At 44.4% G+C, this 27,342-nt stretch overlaps 1 protein-coding gene across 2 annotated transcripts; it reads right to left on the minus strand.

Moving 5' to 3' along the window:
• Orc2 (origin recognition complex subunit 2) lies at positions 1 to 27,332 on the minus strand. 2 transcript variants are annotated; one of them, XM_077627942.1, is made up of 12 exons: positions 27,151 to 27,332; positions 26,728 to 26,814; positions 25,802 to 25,876; positions 25,619 to 25,735; positions 25,440 to 25,534; positions 23,150 to 23,358; positions 21,347 to 21,479; positions 15,355 to 15,445; positions 14,696 to 14,839; positions 12,010 to 12,234; positions 8,140 to 8,258; positions 1 to 281 (listed from the first exon to the last, which is right to left on the minus strand). In XM_077627942.1, the coding sequence occupies exons 1-12, from the start codon at positions 27,269 to 27,271 to the stop codon at positions 192 to 194; spliced, it is 1,506 nt and encodes a 501-aa protein (XP_077484068.1). In that variant the 5' UTR covers positions 27,272 to 27,332; the 3' UTR covers positions 1 to 191. The 2 variants fall into 2 exon arrangements, with proteins under 2 accessions (XP_077484068.1, XP_077484069.1); XM_077627943.1 differs by having other exon boundaries at positions 3 to 281; positions 27,265 to 27,298.
• Positions 27,333 to 27,342: the final 10 nt, after the last annotated feature.

The following is a 27,342-nucleotide window of genomic DNA, read 5'->3' on the forward strand; positions in this document are numbered from 1 at the left end:
ATCAGAAATAGTTTATTGGAGTTCAAGAATAGCAGAGCAGAAAAACAACAAGGTTATTTGAGTAACCAGAAGTAGCTAATACACGTGCAGTATTAGTTATATACACTCTATAAAAAATTTTTCCATCAAAAAATCGGCAGCAACAATGGTATAAGACTTGTCCGGTTTGTATGCACTGCAAAAGCTGCTACCTAGAGGCCATCTTCGTCTTGCTGATCAAGAAACAGGGTGAGTGCTCCGGTCTCAATGGGAATCCACAAGTTCTCTGTCCCATCATGGCCCTGATGCAAAGTAACAAAAATGGACATGAACAACTGCCTAACAGTACAACACCTATCTGATGACAGACTTCAGGAAAATACCCGTTCACATTTTGCCCACAGTTCCAGCTGCTGGTACGAGAAGAAAATATTAAACAGCTGACTTGTGTTACTTCAAACTTGGATAATTCATACTGCTAGTTAACTTAGACGGTCGCCAAAATTTTAGTGCAGCTGTTATGTCTCTGAAATATTTCAACACCACTCACTTCAAAAAGTTTTTTTGGCTGATTTTTTTCTTTTCATTCCTTCACTCAACATGTTTGGGAAGAAAACAGTTTGCAAGAACAGCAGTGGTCTGCCAAGGCCAATGAACATGGAGTGAATTCAACACTCAGGCCCTAGAACACACTATGAAGAGCAATGCCATGGTGCTATCTAGCAAGCCTAACAAAGCCACTGTCACTCAATGCTCCATGACATTGTGGGCTACTAACTCAATCGATTATGCATATCATGATTTTATGTACTAGTAATTTTATGGATTTAATGCTAAAATCAACACGGTTTCAAATATGAATTCGAACTCCCTCATATAATCTGGCACGGACAAAGACAGCAAATACACAAAACTTACTTTACTATTTGCATTCAAGTTCCTTTGTTCTAAGCTCTCATGCATTGCAAGGACAGCCAATGAAGGGCACTTTTTAACAGAATATGTGTAGAGGCATACCCCACAGGACCTAGAAGAACCTGGCAGCAGCAGTAGGCCGCAACCTAAACCAGCCTTAATAATATATCCACCAGCATGGTAAACGAAGATGTCAGAGGTATTCAATGAAAAAAAGCACACATGGAAGCTGTTATTTGCATAGGACCACAGATATCCGTTATTCATGCCTGCTGCTGAGGTGGCCTCACAGCTACTAGCACAGCCTTGAAGGCACTTAAACCGGGTCCCAAATACTCCACTAAGTTCGACATAACTGCAACGCGAAAAAAGATGAACACAATGGAAGGAAAACATCGACGACACGGACAATTGCTACTGTCCGCGTCGCGAGTGTTTTCCTTCTATTGTGTTTGTCGTTTTTCGCGCTGCAATTATGTCAAAGCTAAGCAACCAACTTGCCCAAAAGCTCGTCTTACTAAAGCATATTTCTTCTACAGTGGGTCCTTCTCTCTGTGTTAATCAAGTATTTCCTTCTGTCGAAAAAAAAAAAAAAAATCAGCGATTGTCCGCGTCGTGAGTGTTCTTCCATTGTTTTTTTTTTTGCATTGAAGTTATGTCAAAGCTAAGCAACCAACTTACCCAAAAGCTCGTCTTACTACAGTTGAAGCCCGCTACAACGAAATTCACGGGGTGCGCGAAAAATTTCGTTGAAGCGGAAATTTCGATGTGGCAAAAACAGCCCAAAAACACTGTCAGGTTGGACAGCATAGTCCTAAAACATCATTTATTTCCAAAGAAGTCGGTCACCTTCTTCTCCTGCTTCTTTCCTTTTTGCCACGAGTGCCGTGGCGCAACTTGCGCGCTTGCTGAGCAGTTACATCGCGATGTCGTCATTGTGAGCACCAATAAATCTGCAGAGCACATCAAATGCTTCCATCACTTTTAATGCAGATGGTGGTGCTAAATCCTCTGCGCCGCTCTCATCATCCGATGATGCGTCGCTGTGGCAAACGCCCTCAATTATTGCTTCATCACTCAGGTCCTCAGAAGAAAGGAACGTCCGCTTCGTAGACAAAGTCGCCATGCTCGTGTCGATTGCAGCGCACAAGCACGAGTGAAAAAAACTAGGGCAAACGCGCTGCTACTGTTGCCAGGCTGCTGCGTCCTTTGGCGACGGATTGGTTGCGGCTCTGGCTTGGAAGAAAATGGAAGCTTGCACCCGCGCACTGTCACAAGGCACCCAGCCCAATTGTCATCACAACCAAGCAATGGCGGTCTTCATTTTCGTTTGAATGAGTGGATCAATTGGTTCCGGCGAAAGTTTAGTGAAACAAAGCAGCGTGGACCTATGGAAGTACACAGATGGGTGGCGATATGCTTGTATTATTGTAAGATAGATTTTTAAACCCAGCTTCGCATACCAAAAATTTCGTTGAAGCGGAAACGCGCCCCAAAAATGGTTCGTTGTGATAAGAAATTTGTTCCATTACTTTCTATGACGATCTGATGGGGAATTGCAAATATTTCGTTGAAGCGACGTTCGTTGTAGCGGGGTTCGACTGTAAAGCATACTTCATTAGGCCCCGTATTTGGGATAGCAGACAAACATATCTAGCGCACACACATATTCTCTAATGGTAGGGCCCAGGCGGTTGCTGTCGCTTGCATTGGATGACTTTTCGCCAGTGAAAGAGGCCTCAATGTCACTATCAGACCATGGTGGAGAAGTCTCAACTGTGCTGTCTATGCAGAACATGCAGAAGGTGACAGTTTCCACAGCATCTCCCCGTCGCAAAACTTCTTCGAAACGCTCTTCACAGGTGTCGCCGTCTACAGCGGCCGCCGCTTGGAGCTTTCCCCAACATGAGACACACTGCATGCCGACAGAGGATGTGCCAGGGATCGATGCACTGTACTTTACCTCACAAGCCATTTGCCGCTCTGTGAAAGGCGGAGCTTTACCATTCAATCACAGCCATGGAAGACAACAAACAGTCCGTCAAATATTAGAGCAGATGTTATGACTATTTTTCAAACTGTTATCGCAGCAATTGAAAAGGTAGGTCAGGATGATGTTTTGCAAGTGCAGTGAGAGTTTCATCCACTGGTTAAATTAGCAGAGAAAGTGCATGAACACAGCATGAAGTGGTGCGCCACCATTTGTAAACATGGCGGCCACGGAGTCGGCTGAGTCTCCTGCGTGCAGCAGCTAGACACTGGTGTTCTTTCCTTTTGAGAGATAGAGCCACAAGTCACGTGGGTGAGGGGCGTGGAGGAAAACGTTTTGCTGCGCATGCCGTTCTGACTGGCCCAGATCGCCACAGCCTTCACAGTGCTGCAAACGAATTGTGAGGTCGGGCATAGGAACCACTAGCACGCAATCCACAACAAAGCCAACGATGCGACAACAAAATGAGATGAGGCCGAATCACAACCATGCTGTGGCGCCGGTCAGCCTGCAACGCAGCAAAAACGGCTGCGGCACAAAGAGAAAAATTAAATTTTGCTCCAGCGAGCCTGAATTGTGGAGGCACCATGTTGCGGAAAAATCCGAGTCATGTGAAAAAGATAAGCGATGGCTATGGCAATGGGCACATCCGCGCAGCTCAGACTGTGACCGCATGCATGGCAGTCTTGTACACATTACAAAAAAATAAGTAACTGATTATAATTACAATTACTCCAACTGAAATTCAACTGATTTCAGTGGTCAATTGAGGTCCCAGGAAAGCAACCAATTAACTAAATAAAAGAATCAATTACTATTGTGTTATTTTCCTTCCAACTTTTATTGCCATAACACAAAGTTAATCAGACTACAATGAACTATTGCAGCTTGCTTGATATTTTGTTGCACGTTAATTTTCAAGAGAAATTGTTTTCAAAGTTGTCGTCACTAACTTTCCCACATCTCGTCGTGAAGATATCGGCAACTACAATGAACACTCTCTCAGTGTATGCGCTGGAGGGAAGGGCGGTATCATAAAGTATGAATGCCTTACGCACCCGCTCGTAATTGCGCATTGCTATGATGCCAGTGTCCCAGTCCTCTACGAAGCAGGGTGTAGTGGCAGGTAAGTTTAGGCATCATCTGACAGGACGGGGGCCCCTAAAGAGTGGTCACATGATATTTCTCGAGACTAGAACTGCCGTAGAAGACGGTGGTGTCACAGTTGTGGTCTGGACATGATTGCATACATGTTCCTCCTCCGCAGCAGGCCTGTTGTCGCTCGGTCAAGAAGGAAACATCCCTGTGTTTGCCGTCAAGTTGAGGTTCTCATAGCTGCTTTGTTGGTTATGATTGTTTTTGGAAAAAAAAGTAACCGATTACCAGTAATCAGTTACTTTTAATTACCAGTACTTACTGGTAGTCACTAATTACTGTTTACCAGTAATCTAGTTAAGGAAAATAACTGAACTCCCTGGAACATTGCCGTCTAAAAAAGCAATCGATTAATTACAAAATTACCAGAAAATGTAATTAATCATATAAGTAATCAATTACTTGCAACACAGGACATACAACTCTGCCACACAGACACCGGTATCTGCGAACAGGGTGGCGGTTGGTACAGTGACTTCAGTGGTGGGGGCACACTGGTGCCCCTTGAGACGGGAGGAGAGTGTCCTCTCTCTCCAAGCATGTCAGCAGGTGCCAGAGTGCTCGTTCCACGCTGTGCCATATCAGTATTGACGTCTTGCCGTGATCTACGCTTTAAGAGCACAGGTGAATTTTCTTTACAATGCGTGCCATGATTCATTATGTGTTCCGAGATACCTCTTCAATCTTGTAAATGGCAAAAGGTGCACGCTGACCGAGACATTCGTGATAAGCCACTACATCATAAGTGGACACCAAATGCACGAGGTTTAACGGAAGCTGAGTGGGGGTTTCATGTGACTACGTCATAAGCAGAATTAAGTGAGGATGCCTTAATGAGGTTTTAGTGTACATGATTAGATCAAGAAACAAACGTTTGTTATGTGCTCCTCTCTAGCATATGCTGGAAGCTTATCTGAATTCAGCTCATGGACAGAAACCATCAGTGAGATGGCGAGTTGAGCTAGTTGGTACATACTGACAGTGCATAATAGCGTAGAGACAAGGGACAGAGGACACATGGAACAGGGCTCAATGTACAAGAAATAAACTTGAGTAAGACGGCGAGTTGAGCTAGTCGGTACAGTCGAGCCCGCATATAACAAACCTGACGGTCAATCGGGTGGCACTTGTATCTGAAGTTCGTAGTAAATAGACTTTCTATAATACAGCCAAGAAAGCTAAGTCTGACAAAAGTGGCATTTATTTCTTTAAAAAGTGAGTTTTGTGTGTCTACTTCTTCAAAGCTGACCCTACCACGGCGCTTTCCAAGCTCTGCAGAGCGGTCATGTTCTCCTGGCGAAGACCTTTTCTGCTAACAATGTGCTAACATGTAACTAATCACAGATGAAGTGTTCATGGTAGCTGGTGGCAGTTTGGCCTGGTGATCAGGGAATGCTCGTGCTTTGCGTACAATAGCTTCATTAAAGCTTGTCTTTGCGACGTTCGTATCCGCACCAATTAACTTATTCCATGAGATATCCAACTTGTTGCACATCAAAGATGTGTTGAAAGAAATCTACATGAGTCTGATCCCTTGGACTTCCGACAGCGTCATCTGTAGTTCCTGGGCAGCGACGAAGGTAGTGAAGTGTAAGATGGCAGAGAATTTATCAGCTGCACTGGTTATTGTCTGCATGCTGTCCGCACACAGTAGAAAAGGCCGGCAGCTGACTGGGCAGGAGTTGCGTACCCCGTGACCTGCTGTTCCAGCGAGGCATTACAATTTTCGATACTGTTCAAATCGCTCCCATTGATTGATCCCCGAGAGTGCGCAGTGTAGCTTCGCTTTCAACGCTGCCCCTGTCTCATGCTCACTATGCTTCTTTTACTATAGACGCTTTTCCCAACCGGAACAGATGAAACAATTCACTTGCAGGCCATCGGTACACACTGAGCTGGCAGTTGTCTGCAGTTTCAGTCGCCTTTTTTATGCTCTTTTAGGTCACCATGTTCTCTCCGTGGTGGTGTCATGGGGAATGAGGGATGCTCTTCACTCTCCGCACTTACAGGAAGGTAGTTTTTCGACTCCGGAGGCAAGTTTACGGCGCCTCCTCATTCGATATAACCGAGTGAGGCGGCCACAGTTGTTCGTTCTACCTGAGATGTGTTGACACTGCCCTAATACATATTTTCATGGTAGCGTAACCCTTGTTCGTAATAACGGAACAGAGCTCAATGTACAAGAAATAAACTTCAGTAACACGGCGAGTTGAGCTAGTTGGTTGGTCTGGCTCCGTCGCATCGCTCTTGGTGCTGGCCTTGAGCAGCTCCTATGTCAAGGCGCAAAACTGGCATCCCCTCCCCGCGCGCGCGTGTGGCGGCCGATGGCGGCTATCGATAAACAGCAAACTGGCACCCCACACTCTCCACATGTGGCTGCTGACTGCGGTTGCCGATAAGTGGCGGTGCCCCGATAACACAATTGTGTTCTAAGGGAAGCTCAAGCGTCCAACAATTTTTCTTTTTACTTTCAAATGCGTGCTCGGTGTACAAGAGAGTGTTGATAGTTGATGGAAGGGCCGCTGTTCCGCAATATAATTAAAGGCAAGACAAACGAGATATCGGGCATGCTACAACGTGGTTGCATTTTTGCTGCGCAGCTCCGTCGCATCACTCTTGGTGCTGGCCTTGAGCAGCTGCTATGACAACGCATAGAACTGGCATACCCTGCCCGCGTGGGAAGCGGCCAAAGGCGGCTATTGATAAGCAGCAAACTGGCACCCCACACGTGGCTGATGACTGCGGTTGCTGATAAGCGGCGGTTCCCCGATAACGCAATCGCGTTCTATGGGACGCTCAAGCGTCCAACAGGTTTTCTTATTACTTTCAAATGCGTGCTCGGCGCTCAAGGGAGCGTTAATAGTTGATGGAAGGGCCGCTGTTCCAAATGAGGCGGCACCCCCACTCGGAACGGCAGCGGTACCGGGGAGTGTCGATAGCCGACAGAAGAGCCGACGCCATTCACGCGCAGTTTCTCTTTGGCTCTGGCGCATTTGACCACTGCCGGCCACGTTTCACAAGTTTTTAATGTAGTGCTTCGTCAGTCATCATTTGTGCTCCAGGTCCGGCAAGCGATCTCCGCTCGTTCACGGCTACATTCAAGATGGCTGCCATTTTTTACGTTGAAAAAAACAAACAGCCGCGCGCCGGGCTGCAAGTTTGACGTTCGCAACGGGTGATACAGGTGTGGCAGCTGCAACGAGGAAAATTTTTAGCTGTTCCACGCGATGTTGTGATGTGGCTGTTTGCGAAGTGTGGGATTTTGCTGAACGATGACGTTAGAGCGACGTGCTGTGGGACCGCAGCAGCAATCACGATGGCAGCGCTAGTGAGGACAATGGCGCAAGTGTGGACGAGTAGTCCAGTGACTAATACATTTCCGTTTTGGAATGTGTCCACGGGCACACTTGCGAGCGGCAGCCGATAGCAGCTGGCGATAAACGGCGGCAGCTGAATAATGCTATCGTGTTCAACTATTCAAGGCCAAGCTTAAACAACCTCAGAAGTTTTGTTTTTTTTTTCTTCGGAAATGTGATTTAGGGGCGTCGACTTACATTCGAGTAGACTTACAATCATGTAAATACAGTACTGTACATACTGACTGTGAATAACCGTCCCTCTGTCCCTTGTGTCTGTGCTGTTATTCAATGACAGAAACCATCAAAAATAAGCTTATCACTTATAACTATTCGTGCACAATAAATGCTCACAAAAATTAATTTTTAATAATTAAATTAAGAATCAATGGCCGCATAAAGTTCAAATTGCCATGAGCTGACTGTACTGCAGTCATCCTTATAAAACAGCTGTCATTCCCCAGACAGCAATTCCCACCGTGCCTCTTCCCAACATGTGAACGCTCAGGAACTACATAGTAATGGTTCCAAGATTCGGGAATTAATGTTCAACCTTAATAACTACACCTTAGACAGGACGAAATATCTCCGTCCTGTGCTTAATGTAAATACGGAAGAGAGGCCTGGAGCCCTGCGCTCTTAATTGCCTCTCAGCATACAATGCCGCACTCTAGCAAGACTAGCATAAAGTTGATCATAACATGCAATGAAATTGCATAAATGAAAGGCAGAAAAGAAAAATACCTTCTTGATCTTCAGCAGCATGTGGTCCAGGAACTCCCTCAGCTGTGCCCGGAGGGTCAAATCACTGTTGACAAGGAAAGCCTCTCGACAGCGATGGTAGCAGTCGTGGAAAGACATCCCTGCAAAAAGCGCAGAGGCGTTAAGTTAATAGGGGGCATGGCTTTCAGCAAAAATTTGTTTTTACTTTTTGATGCATATACATCATATTTTTATTTCACATATCAGAAGTAATTTTATGACTACTCTCAAAGATTTTGCTGTTACATCTCCAGAAAGTTGTTTCCTAATATACCAGGTGTTTCAGGCAAGCCAGCCACTAAGTTTTAAAATAGGGTTTGTGAGGTAGAGAAGCTTTTGCAGCATATTAATACCAGTGTTGGTGGACATCAAAAAACAGGCAAATCGCGTTAACTAGTAAAGTCATTAACTAAGTTCGAACAGCTAACTCTAACTGATATTGTTAGGCAACTGATCGTAATTAGAGATTTGTAGCCGGCTGTTCGTAATAGCCATATCAGTTTTGAGAATTTCAAAAACGCGATTACCCTCGCCGTTGTGGCTCAGCTAATTTGGGCCATTTCTCGCACCATTAGAAAATCGCACACTTGTGGGAGGGCACAAAGCGACATCAATCAAATCGCAGCACTCCGTGACGCATGCACCACGCGACAATCTCAGCCCCGCCTGTGCTGCAATGCTCCCTGCTCCTTGCCACTTCGCTGCTCCAGCGTGGACGGGGCAGATTATATAATGTCATGTTGTACGTGCATAACGAAGTGTCGCGATTTGATTGGCATCACTCTGCGCCCTCCCGCAAGCATGCGGCTTTCGAACTGCGTGAGAAATTGCCCAAATTAGTCAAGCCACAGCGGCAAGTGTAATCATGTTTATGAAACTATAAAAGCTGATATGGCTAATATTACTAACAGCCGGCTACAGATGTCTAATTGCAGTCAGGTGCCTATACGTAATATTTAAAAGTTGACTATTAGAATTTAATTAATCATTTTAATAGTTCACATGATTTGCACATTTTTTGACGTCTGCCAACACTGGTGTTACTATGCCGCAAAAAGCTTCTCTTTACCTCGAAAACTCTATTTTTAAAAATTAGTGGCCCGCTTGCTTGAAACACCAAGTACAGTTCAGTAAACTTAGCAGAAGGCTGGCTCAACATTCCTTGCGTTCCTACTGGCTTGCTACAGGCTACAGGTCAAGACGTGCTTAGAATATTTTTTCACAAAGCACAAACTTTGGTTTTTAATGTTTGCAATGCACTGCCCATTGACATACGAGTCGTATCTAGTCGTGACTCATATCTTGAGTGAGAAAAAAATTTTGTACAAGAAATTCAAAAATTTAAGAAACAAAGAATTTTATGACCTGCACTATGGTCCCAGGAGTGCAACAAAACAGTCAAAATACTGGCTCAAACAGTCGTGAAAAAATCTAGGTGAGTCTCAAGGGAAAAAACTGTAATGAAGAAAACTACCCATCATATTAGCATTTCCCTGCATTGCAGAGCTGCCGTGGTTCACAAAACAATTTTTTTAGAGTAAGTCAGTCGATTTCAGCAGCAAAACTGAACAAAGAGATACAATTTTCAAAATAATTAATTTTGGGCCATTTCTTTAGATTTCGAAGTTGCATCCCCCTTCAAGCAGTGAAAGCCTACTCTTCCTGTCTCCTTTCCCCAGCCAGAAGCTGTGGGCTTTTTGGCCTCAGGGAGGTCGAGTCTCTCAAGCCACATAATCGTGGTTTCTTTCCTGCCTATTTTAGCATAGTTTTGTGCACAATGCTTTCACACTTCATGTGGCTGCACTATTGCGATAAAAAGTACAGCAAACCAAACCAAACCAGATATCCTGACAAGCCCCTAATCCCCTGTACTCCTGTCTGCTCATTGCTGAGCAAGGATTTTAATTCTGGAAGTCTCAATGCCACAGGTAACCTGGGGGATATCTCACTCAGCTGCCTCTTTCAACCTTCACACTCGCGTCATAAAAGGGTGCAATGAAAGGGTGTGTCATATCCACTGCTATTTGAGTTGTGGCACTAGCAAACACTTTCAAAACTAGGGCACACCTAACTAAGCATAAATGTCCTCGAAAGACAGCTGCTGTTGTAGCTCAACTGGCAGGGCACTGCAAACGGCACGCAAAGATTGTGGGTCCAAATCCCATTGGCAACGTGTTGCCGCTTTTTCTGGTATGTTAAATTGTTTGCTACCTAAAATGACACTCGATTACTTTCCCACTCTAATGATAACGACAATAAAAGTAACAGTAATGTTCTTAGATGCCTGACTTGGTTTCATGGACCCCTGGCTCCTTTCACTTGTGAAAATGTAACCACTTGTGTTCGGTGTTGCAAACTGAATTGGCCTTCCAGAAACCTGCATAAGCTACTTAAGCAAAAAAAAAAAAATAAAGAATTATGAAAAGGAATAGCCAGTGGTGCCCAGAAGGGTTAGCATTACAGTGAACGCACGCAACATAGAAAAGTCTCCGCTTCTTCCCCGTCATTCTCATCGCCTTCCTTTGCTGCATGAATAATGAAGTTAGGAGACAGGAAACACTTGTCAGCTTCTTCAGCAAGCTTCTAGGTGCATCACTTCTTTGTCCAATGCACAAACAGAAGGCCTGCTACAATAGGCTCCACCCCTCTTTTCAAGGACAATGCACTCTGCCATGCCATTCACTGGAGGCAATCAATGTCTGCTACTTTAAACTGTTGCCACACCCTCCTTACACATCTGACCTCGCATTGTCAGGCTTTAGCTTGTTCCCTGCCGTAAAAAAAAGGGCATAAAAAAGAAAAAGCACTTCCAATGAGACAATGCAGTCATGATGCTGTTGAAGAGTGGTGTGGCTCCCAAGATGGATTCTTGAACACATGAGGGAAAAGTGCACAGAAGTACAAGAAGACCAAGTGGAACCGCCCTGAAGTTGTGTCACTCTTAGATGACCACATAGCATTCCAGTGAAAAGCTTTGTCCAATAGTTTTACGGGGCTGAAACTGAAACATCAAGGCTAACGAAACAGCTTATGACCGGACATAAGAGTATGCTTGGATAATGAAAAGGAAATTCATAGGTGTGATGTTGATAGACAGAAAGACAGCAGCATCGTGAATTAAAAAAGAAACTCAATAACAGTGCTGCGAAAATTAAGATGAAGAAACTTGAGAAGGGCCAAATATTGTCCAGAGCATTCAGGCTGTGATCTGTTTGGGTAACTAAGTTGACGCCAAGAAAAGGTTGGCTTGGTTTTATGGGCTTTAACGTCCCAGCCTATGAGGGACGCTGTAGTGGAGTGCTCTGGATAATTTCTACCACCTGGAGTTTTTTAACATGCACTGAGATCGCACAGTATACGGGTCCCTAGCATTCCGCCTCCACCGAAATGCAACTGCCACAGCCGAGACCAAACCCGTGTTTTTTCGGGTCAGCAGCCAAGCATCATAAGCACTGACCCACCACGACGGCTGCCACGGGGAAGGAAAACATACTCAATGGCAGCAGAGAATCATGAAAAGTGCGAACAATGCATTCAGATGGACACGGTGGCCACACACTGTGTAGGAGAAGAGTATAAGTGCAGACCTCCAGTACAATTAACTTATCTATTGGGAAGATAATGGTGTCAGTGGTCACAGCAACAGGGTTTGCAATGGACTAGGCCTCAATCACACTGAACTGAAGGACTTTTGCACTTCAGGAATGTACGCAAACTTGCAGTATCATTGCACTCAAATGCCATTTTGAGCTTTGCTGTACTCATTACTTTACTCTGGTCAGCTAGTCTTCTGAGATAGCTGCAACTTTGTGGCTAAATACATGGGTATAGCTCATGTAAACACTGACATACCTGCATACGCTGGTGAGTCTGCACTGACCAACTGATGCCGAGCAATGAGGAGGAATATCTTGCGGGCGTTGGGAGTCAAGCTGCAGAAGACGTGCTTTAGCGAGCTCAGCGTGTTGGATGCAGAGCTCTTGAGAGGCTCCAAACTGGACTCCAGCACATACGGCTCAAAGGTTGTTGCATTTATCCACACAAACCGGAATGTCCGCAACATCTCCTGGTTCCACACTGCACCAAGGAACAAGGTGTTGCTTGTGTGGCTGACACAAAAGCACAGTGACTTGTGACTGGCACTTTCAGCAGCACTGTGTTTGCCAGAAGCAGACAAACACGATGCGAGATGAAGCCTTCAGAAAGCTGCACCCTCATTGCCATAAGCCCACATTGCAAACACGATGTCAAGGATGATTTAAAGAAAAACACACATTTTATGCCTCACTGGACCAAACTGAAGCTTCCCTACCATAATAAATGCAATGAGTGATTCCCCAAACAAGGCAAAAGGACTCTTTGGTTTTTATTTATCCACTGCACAACTTTCTACTGCTGCTTCCAGGACACAGTGACGAATGCGGGGCACGTCATTTGAAGAAGTGTGTTCTTGTATTGCCAGTGCACAGAGGAGATACAACTGAATTTGCACTCTTGGCTATCAAGACAACCCAGTGAGCTGATACAGCAAACATGAATAATCTGATTTGTATACACGTGTTCTACATTGGTGGCACCAGCATGGTGCACCCTTGTTACATTTTAACTCCAGTTAGCATGAGCTGGGAATGAACACATGAAATACAGTAACCTCCCTTTAATATGAACTCGCATATCATGAAATACCGGTCAACTCAGAATTCTTTCACAATGCACAAATTGCCCCAAAAGGTATCGTGTTCATGTTACAAATTATTCTGAAAGGTTTTCACAGTGCAATTTGGATGCTTCAAAATCTGGCGTTTCCAATGTCAAAAAAAAAAAGGACCACCAGTCAGCCTTCAGTCTATTCCATACAGGCAGCCTGTGTAAGCATTATAGTATACCACTAGGAACACCTCACGAGATCATTAAGCAAGTATGAACAGAGAGGATTCAGCACAGCAAAAATGAGGTCTCTCCCACTGATAGCTATTAAAAACAGAAAAAAAAGAAACAGTTATATGAGTTGCTAGCTAAGAGGCTAAAGATGGCTAAATGCTGTACTGTACCTACCAATCCTTAACCACTTAGTGGCCGACTGCCACTTCTGGCTCATGACGAGTCCAGTTTGCCATGTGTCTTCTGCCACTCTGTGTCTGGCTTAAGGTGAGCAGGACTCATTCAAAGCATTTTTTAAATGTTTTTTGACAGATGGCAACACAGGCACTAAATGACTATTTCAGCACCATTTTCGAAAAAAAAATGTGCCCATTAGGGGATTTAAGGGAAACTGCGACACTGGGTGTTTGTAGAGTCGCCCCCTCCCCTATCTCCTCTTCTTTTCTTTCCATATTTTCAGCCATAGTGTCTGCTGATTAGTTCAATTTTTTGCCGTCTTCTCAGTATCTGCAGCTTGAACTGCAGGTGCCAGTAGGGCTGAAATGTTCAAAAGTAGGGCCAACAATAGGGTCTGATCTGTTTTCAGCTTCCTCGTTGGCATCACTGGCATTGGAGGATGTTTTGCCAATGATGGAGGCAACAACGCTGCTACTATCAGAGCATGATGGAGAAGTCAGGACTGCACTGTCTATGTCCCTAAACATGCAAAAGCTGATGCTCTTCCACGGCGTCTTCCCACTGCAAAACTTATGAGAACAGCCTTTTGCAGGCGTTGTCGTCGGTTGTGGACAACACTTGGAGCTTCACCTTGACGTGAGACGTGCTGGAGAGTGATGGCACTGAACATGGGAAGTGCACGAACCATGAAAACACCAATTACATGACAATGCGACGAGATGTGGCCGAATCCCAGGCATGCAGCAACGCCAGTCAGCCAGCAACGCGGCAATGACGGACACGGCACATGTGGAAGGAACCGAGGTTTTGCTGCGCCAGCCTAAACTGCGGAGCCACTGTGCTGTGGAAAAGCCAAGTCAAGCAACAATGATAAGCGATAGCTATGACAATGGGCACATGCGTGCGGCTCAGACTATGACCACCCGGACACCACGTCACCGAGCGTCTCTCTCAATGTGTCACCACATGCATTAGGAGTTTCCTTACAAGCAACCACATAGTTCATGGCTGCTCTATAAGAGACTTCTTCAGTTACGTGCATGATAGGTGCATACTAACCAAGACGTTCACGGTAAGCCACTATGTGGTAAGTGGGCACCAAATGCATGGCATTTAATGAAAGCTGAGACGGGGATTTCATGCGACTACATCCTAAGTGGAACTATCACTAAAGCGAGTTGTAGACCTTAACAAGGTTTTACAGTATATTACCTATTAAAACCTCAGCAATTTCAAAAACCGTGAATGCAATGTCACATCTCACACTATGCTGTCAAAGAATTTTAAAAAAGGCACACGCCTGATCTGCATTCCAGGGCCCTTAAAGAGAACAGATGAAGATAACCAAAGAAAAAACTCACATAGGAAATAAAATATCCAAACATCTGTAAGCTCGAGCAAACACCCACAAGGCCCCCAACAATATCAATAGGATGTTTTTGATAAAGATAGAAGAGGCTTTAAAAGAAACCAGTCTTACGCAAGGCAGCATTGATGTGGTCTACTGAAGCAACTATGTGGATGTGACGTGCTGTTGAGAGTGTCGAAAGCATCTCTTGGGCTTTGGCATTTCGCAGATTCAGGCCATCAATGTTGTTGATGAGGATGAAAATATCCTCAGCACCTAAACACCGAAATGGCACAAAGAGAAATGTGACATTACTCATCTAAACTACCTCACACCATCATAAGCTGCCAATTCTCCTAGTATTCATTCATTGCAGTCGAATATCTCCAATCCAAATTCAAGGCAGACCGATAACTCGCTCAGATCATGCCGAGTTTAAGGAGAAGCCTAAATGGTCTTCCCGAACTATACATGATGTTGACGGGTCCACAGGATAAGCTCAAATAAACCAGAAGTTTGAGTTATGCGAGTCTGAATTAATGACATAACACTGTGGCAGCACACCTGAAAACAATCAACTTCTCTAGCATAGCATGGTGCCTGTATACAGCTTGTATAAGAGGTTTTTGTATTCATCACCCAGCACCCAAGATGGGACAACCGTAAGCTGAAAAATCAGATTTCTAAAGGACACAGATGCCATGCGTGCCTAAAACCGGAACAAATAAAGAACAGTTCCTGTCCAAGAATAAGCAGTACATAAGCAGTGAAGGGAAAGGAGTCCAACTTACCCTCTCTTGAAAAATGTTCAACGATATGGTCCACTTGTGGTGATAATGTTGACTCACTGCCTGGGATGCACTGGAGGATGCTGCTAAGGATCTAAAGGCAGAAACCCTTATTAAAACACTGATCTGCTTTTCATGCCAGTCATGGCAGCCACAGTGTCTTGAATTTGATTTCTTATACCAGGCACGTATAAAGAATGATACAAATGTGTCATGGATTTCTCCGGAGAACACTCGGACCGAAAGAATGGACTAGGCGACGGGTGCACCCACACAAACGCACATTTAATACACCCTACGTGGCACACACACTAGAACACAAAACTAACAAAACTAACACAAAGCACAAAGACTATAAATACACACGACCCGGGCACACTGCTACTAGCGTCTACTACTAGTGTTCTACTATTAGCGGTCGGCGTTCGTGCTCATGGTTGGTTCGGTGTGGCTGCGGCGTTGTATGGATCCAGTAGGCGGCGTCGAGGCGGCGTTTGCCGTGCTTGGGCTGGTGTCGCTGGCGGCATTCGACGTGCTTGGGCTGGCGTCGCTGGCTGCGTCGTACAAGCTCCCAGTCCAATCGCCCGTGGATGTGATGCCGGTGTTGTTGGCGTTGGGGGAACCATCCGGATGAGTGGCAACAGCGCTGGAGACACCCCTGGCTGTAGCAGGTGGTAGCGTCCTCCGTTGACTCCCCGGAATGGGTGCAGGCACGGCAGGAAGTCCACGATGCGGAGTTGTAGAACGCGAGCTCACCGGAGCAGTAGCCGGCGTCGCTCTCTTCCAGCCAGTGTCCCTGACCCGCTGGAGCCTCCGCTTCTCTGCTGTTCCCCCCGAGTCCCTCGCTCTCACTAGCCCTTTTATAGCCTCGGTGTTAGTCCAGGTAAGCCTTGTCGTCGTCTTCTTCTCTTCTCCACCAATCACCTCTCTCCACCTCACCAAATGCTTCTGCAGCAATCATCTCTCTCCACCTCAACGAATGCTTCTTCTTCCTCTTCTTTATTCTTCGGTTAATTCGCATTGGTGTCGTCTTCTTCACACCTTTTTCCTTTAAAATTTAATTTAGGCTCCTTAATTAATGTGACAAAATGTAATTGTGCCATCAAAGATATATGGAAGGAGACTCAGTTAAAGAAATGTAATGATGCACTGTGCAATTCGTACAGTGACCATTAGGCTGCGTGTGTGTGTGTGCACATGTGTGTGTGTGTTTATTCCAGGATGCATACAAAGAGGGTGTTAATTCAATTTTTTTTTGCTACTACTGCCTTCCCTAATCTTTTAACATATATGCGTACTTACATGCATGCTCACAAATGCGCTCAAGTGCATAAAAGTGGTTGAAATAAGCACACTGTTAAGGACACACTACTTGCAGCTCACGATATTATTCCTGCTCTTCTTATCTGCAATGCCACCAAACAGGCAGTTTTGATTTGCCTAAGGTTGCACACGTGTTGTGAGGTACAAGTTTGCTCTGTAACTGCTTGAATGCTTTGGCTGACGTTTTGCTTTTCCCTCTGGCATGCCACAATAAGCCTTAAACTTGATGAATGGACAATTCTCTGGGCCTCTGCAATCAACTACGCATAATCCACAGCCACTTGCGAAACTGCCCCTGCGTCAGCCACAGCTGGGCGCTGATGTGAAAAGTGCCAACTTGCTGATGCCACTGTTTGCACTTCGCAGGCACGTAAGCAGTATAAAATGCGGAGCAGAGTAATGCAACTGAACCAAAAGAGTGGATAGAAATGTGACCTGTGACCATACGTGTGCAGTTCTTTACAATCAGATTATGCCACCTTGCATTCATTACAGAGATTACAGGGTGTTCAAAATCAGACTTTCAGAATTTTTAAAAGCAAATAATCAGCAGTAGACGAAAACAAAAAACCATGCAGACACAAATTGGCTAGACTGGGCAAGATAAAAAGAAATAAAAACAACAGTGCCCTGCCTGCACAAAGTAGGAGGATAATCGTCGCTGTCAACTGCTCAATTATTAATAAGCTTCTTAGTCACTTGGTCTGCTCAATTACACATGCAAGATGGTGATGTTTGGCACAGCTTTCCCCCTTGATGTGACACAGCTTCTGCACGTGGCATTTCTACAATCTCGGGATCCGAAAGAGACAGGGGAACAATTATCAGCTTAATCTATTGCTTTGGTGCTGCTGACAGACGAAACGCCATACAAAGCAGCTGCACCATACCAAAACAATTTTGCCCCAATTGCCACCACTTAGCATGAATAACTATGGGAATTGAGCAGAAAATTTGGAGGTGAACATTCCAGAACACGCGGGTGCTAGAATACTACCAAAGCCCCCACCCAGAATGGATGCTAGGCGTCACTCAAAATTAAGAGCGTGTTTTATGGCAATATTAACATTGCTTTTGAAATAAACCAGTACCGTGACTCATCCTGCACAAATGTGTGAGTGTGTTGTCAGCAAAGTCGCTGCACCTGATGCCGTAGCTTGATCGAGCGGACATGTGAGCAAGCAGGTCAAGGCACAGCAGAACTTCATTACCAAATTCCGGACTTTTAGAGAATTCAGATGCTTAAATCACCATGTTTAAAATCCATGTTTAAGTTTAAAATCACTGACTCACCCATTCAGCTTATGGCGGCTAATAATATTGAATCACTTGAAACGTGAAGAAGAGAACACCGTCTTGACTTTCTTTATTCTTTGCTTAACCAGGCTGTAGCTTTTGACCCTACTCAGTACTTGTCCCCTTTATCCATCCGACATACTCTGCATCACCACATCTGCTCACTAACATCGTATTTTGCGAAAACTGACTGTTTTAAGTATTCGTTTTTTCAGGAGACAGTATCCGACTGGAATCATGCTATGGCGTTGTTTTAGTTTAGTATAACACTTGTCACTTTTTTTCTTACGCACATTTCTCTTGATTGTGTTCTGCGTCTTTCTGACATGCTCTTATCAATACATGCCTGTCCTGCTTGGACCCTGACAAGGGTCTGCAGTATGTACTAAATAAATAAAATAAATAAATGTTCTCATCGCTCTGTCGTTCCTACTGATGTCTGCACGAGCAAACCATAAAAAGAGAATGTGGTTGCTGCCACACAAAAAACTGAAATCCGCAATATTTCGTGGAATTACAGAAAACTGGGGCCCAAACTAAGGTGCTGACACAATCGAGGAACTGCGTGCAAACCACCTATCCTTTTCTTGAACAAAAAAGAGGCTGCCCTGTTCAACATGCAGATATCATGCCTTGGCCTGGGCAGACTCGCTCCACTCGCACAATTCAAGCATTCATTTTCTACAAATGGAAAACAGTTCTAAAACAGCACTAGTGTTGTGCCCTCCTGAGTGTTATTACTGCTGCATCTACAACCCTGACTTGCTGAGACTAATGAAAGAGCCACATGCCAGTGAGCATCTGGCAGTTAAAACAACCGTCACTAGCCTAAAGCAAAGACAAAAAAGACAAAGGCTGTGACGATGAGACAAAGGGCAGCACCTCATATATGCCTACATGCTAGACTGCAAGGCAAGCAAGTATAGCTACACTGAAGTGGACATTTATGCGGGTTTGACAAGGCTAATGATAACCTTGCACATTTATTATTGCAGTTAGCTGTCCGATCCTATTTCCCACAGAAGCTTGCATTTCAGCACAGATGAACAACTGTTGTCAGAAGTTAAGAGAATACGACTTGTTTGAAAAGTTCAAAAAATATAACTCATTGTATCCAAGGCTCAATGCTTGAGATTTATTGGTAAGAAGTGCACACTCTGAATGAGGTTGCATAAATCTAGAGTTTGGATCTTTCGGTTTCAATCAACAGAGGTAAACGCATTCCAAATTAATTTTTTGGAAGTTGATTTTAACTCAAGCAAGCCAATATCCTTAATGTGTATGCCACAGCTTGTTAGCTAGTCTATCGCAACAAAAATTAATAAAGCGTAGAAGCCAGGGGTTGCAGTACGACAGTGGGATTGTTATGTTAAATAGTGCAGTCGTGTGTGCTTTTGCCTGCACCCACAAATGCAGGCAAAGAATCTCACCTGCTCCCCAAGCTGCATTTGCTTGCCTAATGCCGTTTGCTCACAGGCCACCACCACCCAATTAGAGCCTTTACTTGGATAAGGAGGTTTTTCCACTGCTTACCAGGGCAATTGCAATGTTTGTAACCACAAGCCATCGTCAGTCAGTACAAACCCATGCTCAAGCGTTAGAAATAAGGGTCGTGTTCTGGCTTTGGTGATGCATCAGCAACCATTAAACTACTACTGTCATGACGCAAACCATGAAATGTACGGCCCTCTGGCTCCTTCTGGATTTCTGCTGCGGTCACAATTTTCTTTCCTTCCAAATCCGAAAGTGCTGCTCTCACAGTTCCTTCCATGAGTGAAGCAGTGGGCAGTCTGCCGCAAGCAAGGGATACACATGCATTTATCCCAACCAGATAAACTGATTCTAACATAAACACAACCATCCTGATATGACCACAGATTAGAATGTGCTGCCATATGATTATGTTCTGCTTGCCCCCAATGACTGACCTGAATCGTCAGTTGGCGTTGTTTATAACGCGTTGCATTGTCCATGTCGCGTACTGTTTCCTTTCTCATGTGGCTCCTTTATGAGTAACAGCATTTCAGTTGGCTTTGTATAAGTACGCAGTGCCCATTTTCAGTATCTGTCAGTAGGAATGCTATTTTTCACGGCCACAGTTTTTGCACTATATTGTTTGTATTCTGCCTCTCCTGCTTGGACTGTATTTGGCTCACAGTATCTAATAAACAAAAATACAATAAATATAGAAAGGCTCCACTTGCTTAAGCATGGCAGGTAAGTATGCATGCACGTAGCTAACCTGTTGCTTTTGTGTGTTTGTTTCTCATTCATTTCACTATTGCACAAGCCAATTTTAAGAAATGCAGTTCATCTTTGTTTTTACCCCACACAGTTCAATCACAGCTTTACTTTTTTTGCATATTAGTAATGCTTTCAAAGTGAAGTGCACAAAACTTCAGCATTACATTTGGGAACATAATTCACACAAATTTTTCTCTTCTACACCTTGTGAAACACCTGCAGACTAGACAAAATGTGGTAGACAAAATGTGGTAGAAGACTGCTTCAACATTCTGCATTTCTGAATGCATGCTATGCGTGTTAACATTTCTTAGGTTGTTTTTCCAAAACATATAAAATCTACAATTCATTAAAATGAAAAAGCAAGAATGTTGACACATAAAGCAGAATTCAGTGTAAGAAAACAAACAGGTCAAAGTAGACAGAACAGCCGTGATGGAATCTACTGCACAAGGTAAGCATCCAGTTGCACACCCGGAATGGAGAAAAACAGATTTTTTTTGCATTTCCTTGGTAAGCAGTGCCACCATAGTGGATGACACAATTTTTTGAAGGGTACTTCCTGGTGGATTTCAGCAATGAAACTTTGGGACAGTATAGAAAACGAGGCACATGAGCAGATACAATGATTTTTAAAACAACTATTTTCTTGCCATTTTTCACAATCTGAAAGCCGTGCCTTTAACTACTACAATATTGCTTTTTCTTACAGTAATAACATATCATCCTACAAGCACTGCTCTAAATAAGGTAATATGTGCTTTAATTGCTGGCACATCAACTGTTTGCACTAAATAAACACAGAAACTCTACATGATTTCTGACTACAGAGGAATACCTCATATTTCATTAAAAATAAAAGCTACTGTTGTCAAACAGATAACGTGTGGCAAAAAGAAACAAAAACAAAAATTGCATTTTGAAATAAAAACGAAAAAAAAGTTCACCAAATTTTCATACAAATACTGAAAAGTTTAGCCCTTACATCCACCTTTTCCAAGCTACATGGAACGACAGCAGTGAAATTAATTTTTTTCCATGCGTGCAATATTGCATTCCACAAACATCTGAGGAGTGACATTCCTTCTAGCATGAGCTACCTGTGCAACATTTCATGCGCAACAGCATTTACCTCCATGTAAGATAATGCAGGGTTGAAACCGTTGAGAGTAATGTTTGCAAAGTCAGCCAGCTTTTCTTCCTTGAACTTCTGCAAGAGCTTTATTTTTGATCCGGGCCCATAGAGCAGGAGACTGAATCCTTCCCTTGGAAGAAACACAGGAGATGTATGCAGCACAAAAAGTAAGAAAGAAAATGATGGCCAATATACCATATTTACACGATTATAAGGCAACCTATTTTTTTAATTTTGAAAATCTGAAGTGTGGGGTCGACTTACAATCGAAACGAAAACATCGCACTATAAGTAAAGGCGGGACAAATGAAATATCGGGCATGCTACAGCATGGCTGCATTTTTGCTGCGTGGCTCCGTCGCATCGCTCTTGGTGCTGGTTTTGAGCAGCTGCTATGTCAACACGCAGAACTGGCATTCCTGCCCCGCGTACGGACGGCGGCCGATGACGGCTATCGATAAACAGCAAACTGGCACCCCACACTCGGCTGCTGACTGCGGTTGCTGATAAGCGGCAGCGGTCCGATAACGCAATCGTGTTCTATGGGAAGCTCAAGCGTCCAACAGGTTTTCTTTTTACTTTCAAATGCGCGCTCGGCGCTCAAGGGAGCATTGATAGTTGATGGAAGGGCCGCTGTTCCAATCGAGGCGGGGCACCCCCACTCGGAATGGCAGCCGTGCCAGGGCAGTGTCGGTAGCCGACGAAAGAGCCGACGCTATTTACACGTAGTTTCTCTTTGGCTCTGATGTATTTTACTACTGCTGGCCGCGTTTCACAAGTTTTTAATGTAGTGCTTCGTCAGTCATCATTTGTGCTCCACGTCCAACAAGCGACCGGCGCTCGTTCACGGCTACATTCAAGATGGCTGCCATTTTGTACGTCGAAGAAACGAACAGCCGCGCGCCCGGTCGCAAGTTCGACGTTCGCAGTGGGTGATACAGGTGTGGCAGCTGCAGCGAGGAAAATTTTCAGCTATTCCACGCGATGTCGTGATGTGGCTGCTTGCGAAGTGTGGGATTTCACTGGACGACGACGTTAGAACGACGTGTTGTGGGACCGCAGCAGCGATCACGGCGGCAGCGCGGGGGGGGGGGGGGGGGGGGGGGGGGGGGGGGGGGGGGGGGCGGCTTACATTTGAGTCTATCACAATCATGTAAATGTGGTACGTAGCCAAGCCAAATATGAATTAGGTGCGCTAGCACTTCGGTTCTCACTTCAGCTTCAGTGTTCAGATAGCAATAATGGTTTAATGCTCATATATTATGCGGAATTGGTCATCCTTTACGTTCATAGATTCCTGGAAGTCCTCATTCCACCCCTGGTGCAATGGTGCAGCTAAGTGATGCGCCACTGCCCTGCGATGGTAGGTGCTGCCATCAGTGAAGCTTGTGAAACCCATGTTTCTCTTCCCAAGCAACCTGTCGCAACCAATCATTAATTTAACTGCCACCTGCCACTGTGGTTTGTTTGCCCACAACTCGTTTGGCAGTGACAAGTAGGCAATCTGCCAGGCGTGTGTGTATAAACGCATGCATGCACGCACCTGCGCATGTGGGCTGCCTGCCACAAAACAGGCTTCAGACAGAAGAACAAAGGAACACTCAACAGCCAAATGCAGGGAATGGTTGCAGAAGAATGGTGAGTTGGGCGAGTTGGATGTAGTTTATTTCAGTTCAGCGTTTGTTAGTTCAGCATTTGTTTTGTCCCCTTTCTATGTCCTTCGTTCCTCCGCGCTGAATTTACCGCCAGAATGAGCAGGAAATGGCCACTATAAGGCGCAAAAACAATGCAGACGCTTACCTCAGCAGTGCCAGCCAGTGTGAAAAGCATGTGCGGTAGTGCACCAGCAGCCTTTCACAATGCTTCGCATGGGGGTCGTTCACGGCCCCCAAAGTTCTGTTAATCTCGTCTGGAGCCATCACAGGCCGGCCAAGCTTGGTGAGAGTGTGGTTGGAAGTCTTGGACCGTGAGCTACTTGCAAAATAACTGCTGTATTTCCCCAAGCCCGTCTGTAAAAGACAGGAAATAAAATAGCCAAAATGCAGTGATCTTCACTTGTCCAGGCCTACCTTTATTCTGGTAAATCGGAAGGCACTACGATACATTCAGATTCAAATTTTAGCAACCTCCGTGAGAACAACTCACAAAGTCCATTATGAGCACTCATTTTTTGCACAAATGAAGCATTACTTTTTTTTCAGCACCATCTTTTAGGCATTTATGGCACCTTTCTATTTGAACAGCCACACACATTTTCTTGCAGTGGTAAGCAGAGGTCATAACAATAAAACATCACAAAACTAATCTCATCAGTCTCATTTTGTTGAAACAGATGCACAAGCATTGTTCCTATTGGGCAGAGTGGTTCTTGAATTGGGTTTTGCACACACTTTTCGGTGCTTGCAGTCATTCCTAGGGCCTCTGAAGCTCTCGTCAGTAAAGTTCGCACCTTGCCTGATCAGATGCTCAGACTTGAAGCTTTTGTTCAAGTAAAAAACATGTGTCCAAGTAAAAAACAGGTGATTGCACACTTTAACAGCAGTGATGTTCTATGCTGTAATCAATACTACCCTTATTAGGTCCAATAATCTCCATTTTTGGCCCCCTTTTCCCTACACATGTTTGCAAAGTCCAGAAATTTGAAGAAAAAAAAAGAGAAAATTCTGGTCTTTAAAATTTCCTCAATACCCGTAAAAATTTCCTTTCTGCCAAATTTCACTCCTAAAATTACCTGAAAAAAGGGAAGATTCCCAGAATGGAACATTACTGTTCAAGAGCTGCTTTTTAAACACCAAGAGTAACAATGTAGCACTGCAATGAATGGACTTTTTGGTGAATTGAACTGAAAAAGGTTTTTTGAATTTCTATTTTGTGCATATTTCTGACAGAAACAAAATTCAGATCTCCAACTGGTTGCATAACCTATCCTCTGCCAACACAACAGTTCTTCCCCAGCATCCACGGGCTTCTTGGCTACTTTCACTGGTGCCCAAAGGGTTCCCAACCCAAAACCACTTGTCTGGAAAGTAAGCACCACGGCTGCCTCCGATGTTAGCAACCTCCAAAATACCGGGTCCACTAAAAAAGTGCTACCAGATATCCCAGTGAGTGCACTGACCCTGATTACAGTGCCTTTGTAACTTTTAATTGTGCTCTCGCTAGATAGCTGTAGGTTCTAATGATTGTTGGTTCCTCTGTAAGCACTAGATTTCTGAACACTGCCTTCTTATTTATTGCCAAGATGATGGTCCCTGGCCGTGAAGTGGTAGGGGCCAGTTGACAGCTGGTAGCACTTTTGTTGACACTATGTAAAATACTGCTTCAAGACAGCTACTTTGGGCTGGCTTACTCTTAGCTTATGAAATAGAACCTTACAGATCACAACGTGCAACCTACAACTGTTTATTACCGGTCATCTCTTGCTAGCTTCAAAAGTCACATGAGAAAAATCTTGAAACACGACAAAGAGCTATTGTCCGTGCAAATTTATTTTTAATAAATTATTATTACGCCCAGCCCTAACACAGATCATCTTTCCAATACAAATTTCCTTTCTTTTTAAATGATGCAACTGGTGGCAGATTCAAAATACAAAATAACTAAGACTATCTATGGATAGGAGTGAGACTGCACTGTCTGAAACATGCCATCCTTTGTACCCATGTTTATAAGTACATTTTTGAAGCTTCTACCCAAAAAGGTTATGGCACTATTCGAATAGCTAACCAGCATGAATGACACCCTCTGCCTGCCCTCCAAAACTCCCTGGACTAATTTATTTTTTACCTTTTCTCACTGGAAAAGGTAAAAGTTTGTGTACTTTTTTCTCTGCTGTCCAAGCCTATTTATCTCAGGAACACTGCAGCCTCTCTCCCTACACAGTCTTTGGAACGCACTGCTCAGCCTGATGACTGCACCAGTGCATGGCGCTGCCTTCCACAGTTGTCCCTGGCTACGACGCCTTCCTGGATTCAGCAGTTTTCAGTGTACGACCTTTATTGGCAAATGCAAGTAATTGATTACTGCTCACAGGCATTAACGCAGTCTTGATTAAGGTCAACCCTATGAGAAAAAGAAAGCTTTAACTTACATCACCAGGTTCTTCGTCCACATCATCTTCAGACGATTTCTCACTGTCAGACTCCCCAGAAGATGCTTCGTTTTCCTCTTTCATCTTTGATAATTCTTCACAGGGATTCACATGAAATGTTCAGTAATTCACTACTTAATATGAGGCATGCATGCATTTGAGTTGTGCCAATAACTCACTTTGCTTGATCTTCTTTCGAAGCGTGTAAGGCGATTTTGTGGCACCAGGCTGACGAGGTGTGCTAGATGAACTTTTTCTTTGCTCTCTGCTTGGTGTCTTCGAAGCCGTTTTGACCGCTAGGGGCATAAAACTGACATAAATATGAATACAAGAAAATTTAACTGGTATATGGCTGTACTCACCATGCTTTGCCTTAGGTGTACACGTCAGGTTAAAGACTTCACGTCCGGTTAGTGTATCGCTGTTGGCATGGAGACCTTAAACAATGTACATATCTGTTAGAGTGATAAGTGGGTAGATAACCTCGTCATAACAGAATAGAAAGCTGGGCGAGTTGGAAGCCATTCACGATGCTTTGTGGGCACCAACTTTACAATGACGCAGAGAGAAGACACATGACATGCACCGTTCTCACATCCGGTTTATTGGACAGGAAACCAATATTTAAATATGATACAGCAACGACAACAGAAACTATCGGTTATCGATTCCAGCTCACAGAGAAAACAAAATTACAACACATGACATGCACCGTTCTCACATCCGGTTTATTGGACAGGAAACCAATATTTAAATATGATACAGCAACGACAACAGAAACTATCGGTTATCGATTCCAGCTCACAGAGAAAACAAAATTACAATCTCCGAAGATAGCCTATTTCTTTCTTTGACAGTGCACTCGCATACATAGGCCAGACTGGGCGGTGCTTGAACATTCGTCTCAGAAAGCATAACGACACCTCTTCCAGGGTAGGCGAACGCTGCCGCAAATGCAGAAATTGCTGGCATATCTTCGAGAAAGCACGTCTTGTTTTAGCACCCGCAATAGCACACCAGAGAGGTGATGGAAGCATTCCACATCGCCTCGTGTAGATATTGTCTCAGCAAGCCACCACTCTCAATGTCAAATAAATAGGCTATGATCAAAGATTCTAATTTTGTTTTCTTTGTGAGCTTGAATTTATAACTGATAGTTTTTGTTGCTGTTGCGTCGTATTTAAGTGCCCGTTTCCTTTCAAATAAACCAGTCGTTAGAACGGCCCGTGTTGTGTGTCTTCTTTCTTCGTAAAGTTTGCGCCCACAAAAAAACATCGCTCAAACCTACCGACGGGAACTGGCGTCTCGTCTTGTTCCACACCAGCAACAGGTGGAAGGTTCTCAGCCAGAGATGGTTCTGGTGCAGCTCCTTTAACTGTAACGGCAATGTAAGCATAGCATTGACTATCAACAACTGTTTCTGCGGCAGCATGGACAGCACATGACGGCGCTGCAGCTACATATCGTTTGGTAGCGGCTCATTTAATTATTAAAGCAAAAGTTTCTCCTTACCGGATTAGAAAAAGTTCCGCGCGTTGACGCCTATGGATGCATTAAAGACAAAGCATGAAAAGAAAAAGGCAAAAACTGCCCGAAAGATCTTCGCCGCGAACGCAATTTAGTTTCTAATTTCTTCTGCAAGCAGCGCGCGCAGCACTTGCAGCCTAAACATCACTAAGGGATCATGCGGGAGCTACAGTGAAAGTTTTACCGTTCTTCTTTTTCTTGCCTGCGTCTGAAATGTTGTATATGTGTTCAATGACATCATCGTCGCCAACAAAGCGAACTTTAACAGCTCCTTCGAGAGTAACAGGAACCACTGAACTCAGCATGCTTGTTTCCCCGACTCGTGCTTCTTGTTTGCGTTGAGCGCGAATTGATGTCGCGCACCATTGGGCTGGCA

Source organism: Amblyomma americanum, chromosome 6 (assembly GCF_052857255.1).
Source record: "Amblyomma americanum isolate KBUSLIRL-KWMA chromosome 6, ASM5285725v1, whole genome shotgun sequence".
Classification (NCBI taxonomy): domain Eukaryota; kingdom Metazoa; phylum Arthropoda; class Arachnida; order Ixodida; family Ixodidae; genus Amblyomma; species Amblyomma americanum.

Bases quoted from the DNA above. Each gene is read 5' to 3' on its own strand.
- Orc2 (XM_077627942.1), bottom strand. From the start codon at position 27,271: ATGCTGAGTTCAGTGGTTCCTGTTACTCTCGAAGGAGCTGTTAAAGTT. The intron at 23,359-25,439 runs GTAAGTTAAAGC...TGTCTTTTACAG, and splicing joins TGGACGAAGAACCTGGTGAT to ACGGGCTTGGGGAAATACAG. The intron at 8,259-12,009 runs GTATGTCAGTGT...CGCTTTTTGCAG, and splicing joins AGACTCACCAGCGTATGCAG to GGATGTCTTTCCACGACTGC.